This window comes from Pseudonaja textilis, chromosome Z (assembly GCF_049901715.1).
Source record: "Pseudonaja textilis isolate UNSWEBS1 chromosome Z, rPseTex1.2, whole genome shotgun sequence".
NCBI lineage: Eukaryota > Metazoa > Chordata > Lepidosauria > Squamata > Elapidae > Pseudonaja > Pseudonaja textilis.
The window spans coordinates 128,959,553-128,967,256 of record NC_142008.1 but is presented as its reverse complement, the minus strand read 5'-3'; the positions used below and the strand labels follow the sequence as shown (position 1 = coordinate 128,967,256).

The 7,704-nt window shown below is 38.3% G+C and overlaps 1 protein-coding gene across 1 annotated transcript in view; it reads left to right on the top strand.

Annotated features, from left to right (window-relative positions):
• Positions 1–1,496: 1,496 nt before the first annotated feature.
• ITGAL (integrin subunit alpha L) overlaps positions 1,497–7,704 on the top strand; it is a 72,927-nt gene continuing 66,719 nt past the window's right edge. Inside the window, exon 1 of the mRNA XM_026711994.2 lies at positions 1,497–1,746. Within this exon, the coding sequence (XP_026567779.1) occupies positions 1,686–1,746 (61 nt within the window). The 5' untranslated portion in view covers positions 1,497–1,685. The remainder of the gene's footprint in view (positions 1,747–7,704) is intronic.

Sequence of the window (7,704 nt, the reverse complement as noted above, 5' to 3'; positions counted from 1 at the left end):
TTCGACTTACGACAGTTCATTTAGTAAATGTTCGAAGTTATGACAACACTGAAAAAGTGACTTATGACTGTTTTTCACAGTTATGATTATGTGATCATGACATCAAAATTCAAACATATGTCAACTGATTCATATTTAGTTGCGGAGTCCCGGGATCGTGTGATCCCTTTTTGGAATCTTCTGACTAACAAAGTGAATGGGGAAGCCAGATCCACTTAATGACCACGTCTTACTAACCTAACAACTGCAATGATTCACTCAACAACTGTGGCAAGAAAGGTCATAAAACGGGGCAAAATTTACTTAACAAGTGTCTTGCTTAGCATTAGAAATTTTGGTTTCAATTTTGGTCATAAATTGAGGACTACCTTTACTGCATTCCTGGTCTTGACCCAAGCCAAACCTTAACTCTGGAGCCATGGCTGTCTTTAGCCTTAGGTAAAGCGAACTTTTTGCTTCAAACAGTCTGGCTGAGTTTGCATATTTCAGGATTGCACCCCGCTGTCTTATTGGCTGGCTACCTGCAGTGCCAACCCTTGAATTTTGGTTAACAAAATAGAAATTAACACATTCTCACATGCTTCCATGTGCGCGAATATCTGTTGGCAAACTCTGCTATAATTCATCTCTGAAGAGGGCAGTGTGGCCTTGTGGGGTTGTACAAGTCAAAAATGGGTCTGCCGGAGCGACATGGACTATCGAATTCTGGTCTAGAGGAGAAAAAAACCCTTAAATTATTAAAGCAAAGGAGATTAAACCAGTGACTCACGATTCTTGTATGGCCCCAAGCGTTGATTGGGGTTCTCAAATACTACTCCGTCATTTGCCAGCCAAAAAATTAAATTTTGTGTGATTTGGAGCCAACAAAAAGAAGCAAAGGGGATAAGAACCCGTTTGGTTAAGTAGTTCGGGCTCTAGGTTAGAATCCAGGACATGGTGAGTTCTAGTCCTGCCTTAGGCTGGGTGTCCTTGGGGTAATCACTGTCTGTCTGCCCAACCCATCTTGCTGAGTTGTTGTGGAGGAGATAGATGGAGGAAGGAGCAGTATGTTGTTTTTGTGCCTTGAGTCACTTATAAAGTAAAAAAGGTGCGATCAAAAAACCCTCATCAATAAATAAAAATTGTACCTTTTAAAATCTCCTCAGAGACTCTCAAAGCAAACACAGGGGGAAAAAAAACAGATTTTTTTAAAAATTGTCTGCCCTGACAAACTTTCTAGGGTCCCTCAGAAGCTGCAAAACGGGAAAAGTGCGACTCACTACCCAAACATACTGCTAATTCTTGCATTATATAATTTTAAAGATGTGTGGTGCCTGTCTCTCAGGCAGCTTTTATTAAATCCGTACAATCCCATCCCAGTTGATCAGATGCTAAAGATACAGCATTGCACCAACTTTCCGAGGGTTGCTCAGGAACCCTGATATTTAAAACTTAAGTTGGTCATGTCAAATGTCAGAAGCTTTCTCTCCTCCTCTTTTCACTCCTCCCTCCCCTTCAAATCTTGCTGTGCAGAAGATTATTTGATGTCGAAATTCAGTCTCACTTCTTCCCATTTCTGTTTTGGGAGTTGAGCATCGGTGGCTTTGGGGGGAGAAAGGCATATCAAGCTAGTGACCTGGTGGTGTGCGCTTCTGGCCATGCACTCTGGAAAGTGATATCTCGCACCTGTTTTTCACCACTTCACCATGACTGGTTTAGTGTTTCCACGCGGTTTGTTCACCCTGCTGCTTGGACTCTGTCTGCGAGGTAAGCTGGTCTTGTGGGCAAAGGAGGAAGGTCTTTGTAAATCCCACCAACCTTGAGTGAAAGGTTGGGGTCCTCTGCTGTTTCCTATCTTTTAAAGACTGGTTGATGGGTCGATGGGTTGATGGCAGAGAGGGACGGAATTGAAAAACAAGTCATAAATGAAGTTGCAAAGGTTGACTTTGCAAGGGTTGACGATGATGATTGAGCACTCAGCCAGAGAGACTCAAGGCGGAGCTGTTATTTAGCAAATCTTGTATGCAAAATTCTCGGATTTGATTCTGAGCACTTCCAGATAATACGATGGTATTGCATCATTCAAACTCAGACCATCCGTTAAAGGGTGGTTAAAATGCTAACCCTGGGTATCCATGTCCTGTTATAGATTATTCTATTCGTTTCTATAATCTTCTGTGTCTTCAGGAGTAATGGATCTTTTCTGGTTAAGCAGACTTTCTCTGTCCAAAAACATCAAGAGGGAAAGAAAAGTTGAAAAATTGGCCAGAGTCCCTTCTAAAGGAATAGTTCGCTTGCTCTAATTTTGAACCAAGATGAATGATTTTTCACCACAAAAGCAGGGTTTGTTGTCGCTGAAAATGTAAAATTGACAAATCGCACACACACACTCGCAACCACAGGAAGTGCCAGCTGACCGGCACAAGATGCCATTGCAAAATGCAGTTAGCTATGCTTTGCTGGATGGTTTGAGAATTTTTTTCTGGGTCTCTTGATCATGTTAAATCTGATTAGTATAATGTATATACTTGGGGTTTTCTTTTTCTGTTCATCCTTGTAGTTGTTTCCTTGCCAATTCATTAGTTCCATGTACAGTAGTTATGCTAATTTCCCTTCAGATATTTATTGTGAACAGTTATTTATTTTCATCATATATATTTTAATTTATTTGTATTATTTCTTTATTATTTTTACAAACAACTCAAGGAAAACATATCTAACTCACTTTCCTACTACTACAATAATCCTGTGGGGTGGGTTTTGCTGAGAGAGAGTGGGGTCATTAGTCTCAAGGTCATCCAGCTGGCTTTCATGCCTTAAGGCAGGACTTGAACTCACACCCTCCCTATTTTTAGCCTGGATCATCAGATCAAGCTGGCTCTCTATGCTACATTTATAACCTGTCTTTTTTCCAGGAGCTCAATCTGACTCACCTAGGAATCTCCTATCATTGTTCCCCACAATAATAACACCCCTGTGAGGTTATGATTGTCTTCTTTTAGCCAGAAAACTGTCAGCTTCCACCTTAAAATGTCTTAAAATCTCTCGCTAATAAAATTTACTTCAAACATTATGTTAGGCCACCATATTAAACCAGTCAGTATTTTGAAAATAGGGGTATTTCTGATATACCAGCACCTTCTGCCACAGTTCTCCCAGAAACAATTCCTGTCAAAGAGAACTAGGGTACATTTTCTTACTCTGCTTTGGTGCTGTGTAGGCTTCAATCTCTTCCACTTGTTATTTGCAACTTGTTGTAAAGTACTCAGAGTGGAGAGGTTGTTCCAAATGTTGCATCAACATTTACCACTGATGAGTCAATGCAGAGAACAAAAGATATAGGTAGTCCTTAACTTATGACCGGTCGCTTAGCAACTGTTGAAAGTTACAATGGAACCCCCTCCCCAAAGGTAATGGCTTTCCCCTCATTTTGGATACCAGCCTGCCCGCATTTACGGTCATTTGCAGCAACCCGCAATCACATGACCACAATTTACAATGCTTTGCTGAAATCTGGAATTTGTTTTCCGGTTTTGGCAAATGAGTTCGTTTAATGACCATGGTGGTCATTAAAAACTGCTGAGAAAAACAATTATAAAATCAGGTCGGCCACATGGTCACCCACTTTATAGCTATCATGACTTACAACCATAATGGGCAAGTTCCATTTGGGTCATAAGTCGAGGACTATCCATAGATGCTTTCATTCCATTAAAAAAAATCTCTTCAGTCTCAGTAGAAGTTTTTGTAATATCTCTGCAAATTTCCATGAATGAGAAATGAGTAGGACAAAGATAGTTAGAGGATCTAGCTTTCAGAATTAATTTTAATTTTAATTGTAACTCTGACCTCCCATGGCAACTATGGCAACTACCACATCTTCCAGCTTTTCAAAAAGCAGAGTTGCCACACTAATCTTCAATAGCAGGGATGAGCAATTATGGCAACATTATGACTTGTGGACTTCAACTCCCAGAATTCCCGAGCCAGCCATTTTGGCTCAGAAATTCTGGGGGTTGAAGTCCACAGGTTGTAAAGTTACCATAGCTGATTGCCCACTCCTGATCTATAGTATCATCAGATTCATTCTAGAAAATAATGGTCACATAACAGAAACATTTGTCTATATAGATAGTCCTCAATTTATGGCCACAATTAAGCCCAAAATTTATGTTGCTAAGTGAGAAATTTATTGAGTTTTGCCCAATTTACAGCTTTTCTTGCATTTATTAAGTCAATCACTGCAATTGTTAAGTTAGTAACACGGTTGTTAAGTGAATCTGGTTTCCCCATTGACTTTGCTTGTCATAAGATCGCAAAAGGTGATCACATGACCCCAGGACACTGCAACTGTCATAAATACGAATCAGTTGTCAAGCATCCAAATATAGATCACGTGACCATGGAGATGCGCAACAGTCATAAGTGTGAAAAATGGTTATAAGTCATTTTTTTTAGTGCCATTGTAACTTTGAACAATTAGTAAGCGAATTATTGTAAGTCGAGCACTACCTGTAATGAAGATAAGTTCAGCTCATAACCGGATTAAGTTCTGGACAGAAGTTGTCTTTTTTGAGGGGAGGTGTACTCGGGGAGGCAGACATCAAACATTCCTGCCCTCAAGAATTAGAATTAGAATTCTTTTATTGGCCAAGTGTGATTGGACACACAAGGAATTTGTCTTGGTGCAAATGCTCTCAGTGTACATAAAAGAAAAGATGCATTCGTCAAGAGTCAAGAATCATCAGGTACAACACTTAATAATAGTCATAGGGTACAAAAAGCAATCAAATCATACTAGGAAACAGTCAATATAAACCGTAAGGATACAAGTGACAAAGTTACAGTCATACAAGTGGGATGATAAGGAGTGATGAGAGGATTAATAGTAATAGTAGTACAGACTTTGTAAATAGTTGAACAGTGTTGAGGGAATTATTTGTTTAGCAGAGTGATAGCGTTCGGTTAAAAACTCAAGATATATTAGCAACCTTTCTTCTCATGGAGGTAACATTGATAGTTATGACGATCACCAGCTCTACAATTTTTTTCAAACATTTGCTTGAGTAAATCCATTGAAGTTGCAGAGATGGATAATGTTATGGTGTCTAATAAAGTGGAAGGTTAGGCACTTTAAAGAAAATTGGGAATCCAATGCAACCTTAAGCCTCCTAGATAATATTAGAACCTCCCAGGATACAGGTCTTTAATACGATCATCACAAAAAGTAAGGAACCCATTAAATAACAAATTGATGAACGGGTGGAATATAACATACAAGTCTTATTTGTAATAAAAATCATACTCAGTATCTTCTTTTCCTGCCAGGATGGAGATATAGAGTATAACAGCCTCACATTTTGGGACTGGAAATTTATTTTAATTTTAATTAAGTAAATAATTTACACAAAAGAAGAAAGAACTAAATAAAGAGTGGACAAAATTGTAATGATAAAACCAATAAATAAATAGAAAGTTTCCATGTATTCTGAGAGTCGACAAAACTACACCCATGACAATTAACATCATAAAAATAACCTGATTTGACAAAAGTATGATTCTTGCGCCTGGGACTTCTTTATTCTAAGATTTTTACGTTCACAAATCAGTTGTTAAATGTGCAAGAAATTTCAAACACTGAGCAATAATTGGTTTTGCTACTAAAAGTAAATAGATAATCATCTTATTTTTAAGGGAACTGTTGAATTATAAAAAGCCTCACTTTTGACAGCATCCAGTTCTTTGTTTTGAAATTATCTTCATTGGAAAGTTAATTACAGTCTATACAGCTCTAAATTAACTGTAAGTGGTCTTCATGAATATCTGGCAAAGGTGATGTTAAAAATATGTGTTCAAAAATGGAAAATTATGTACTTAAAATGGAAAATCATCAAGTTATTAGATACAAAGGTCATCAAGCAATCAAACTCTCTTTAGACAAAACTGATCCAGTAGAGGACAGAGTTGTATTAACCATTGAATAGATGTGTCTGCTTGAAGAGAATTGAGGAAAATGATGAAATCATGGTTTAATTAATGCCATTCCATTCTTCACACACATGGATCCAGAACCGATGAAGATCTCAATTGCAACAATACTACACTACACACCCTGCCTAGCAGAACTTGTAAACATGCAAATATGTGGGCTTAGGACCTTACTGTCTTCTTCATCAATTTGAAGTTCCAGTTTGATGGACAAATATACAAACCCATTGAAAAGACACCAAAAGATCATTCATCTCAAGTTTCATTAACAGAAATAATAAAGCAACTCCTGAAAAAAAAATTAGTCCTCCCACAAATGCAATCTATATGGCTCTATTATATGGAGGATACATTCATGATTATTATCAAAAGGGATCATATTTTAGAACCATATATAATTCCATGTAATCAGAATGATAGGAAAAGAAGAACAGCAGCTCTCCTTTCATCAGCAAGAAAAACAATGGCAAACTATAAACATAGGTGTGCGACCATATAAGAAGCTGTGTCAGACTCTGTCAACAAAAATGTACTGCAATAAGCTAAAACTCCCAAAAAGCAGAAATAAAAAAGGAGAAATATAGCATGCTCCAAACTATAGATATCCACCCAGCTTCCTCACAAAGTCTTCCATGCATCCACTACAAAATCTGTCCGATTTATGAATAGAATAATTTTCCTCCCTTCATGTTGGAGGTACTATTTAAGGTACTTCTGGGTCACTGGGTAGCCAGTGACACCCATGAGGGCACTTTTCATATGCCCATCAAGGGGAGGGAGTGAATGAGGGGAGTTCACCTCACCACACAGCAACACAGATCTCAAACGCCCGCTTCCTAGCCTCCAACCCAGTGTCCTAACCATGTCAGCCACCACGCTCCTACAGACTAACTTTACTTTATATAAAAATATCTCTGAAGCTTCCACACAATCCTTAGGCATCATAATAGCTAATAAACCAACCAAATCTCTCCAGAGTATCCTGCACAAATCCAAAGGCTCAACGAGAAATCATTTACAATGTCTAGTTCAAGGACTAAAAGACCTCCCAAGATCCCTTCCAACTCTGTTATTCTATTCTATTCTATTCTATTCTATTCTATTCTATTCTATTCTATTCTATTCTATTCTATTCTATTCTTATTCTCCAAAGCACCTGAAGGCAAAATAAAAAACAATGGATGGAAACTAATCAAGGACAGAACCAACCTAGATCTAAGGAGAAAAGTCCTCACAATTAGTACAATAAACCAGTGGAATGGCTTGCCTTCACAAGTTCTGGGTCCTGCATCACTGGAGGTTTTTAAGAAGAGACTGGATAATCACCTGTCTGATATGGTTTAGGATGTCTTGCTTGAGCTAGGGGTTGGACTAGAAGACCTCCAAGGTCCCTTCCAGCTTTATTCTGATTGATTGATTGTGTGTGGGAGGCAACAGGCAGAAAATGGAGAGAATCTATGTATGAGGAGACCTAATAAAAACTCCTTAATTTCATAACAAATTGATGAGTTCAACCAAAATTTCAGTTAGGAAACTTTACACCTCTTCGATCAAGTCTAGTCAATAAATGCAAGATAATTCCTATGGGCATGGCATTTTGACCATGAACAGATCCACTGAGATAAGATCCATAAACCACTCATGAATGGAAGCAACCAAAGATCCATAAAACAAGACCTAAAAACATCCTTCCTCAGCTTACATCTTAACCAATTCTCTGTGAAGCAGCACTAAGTA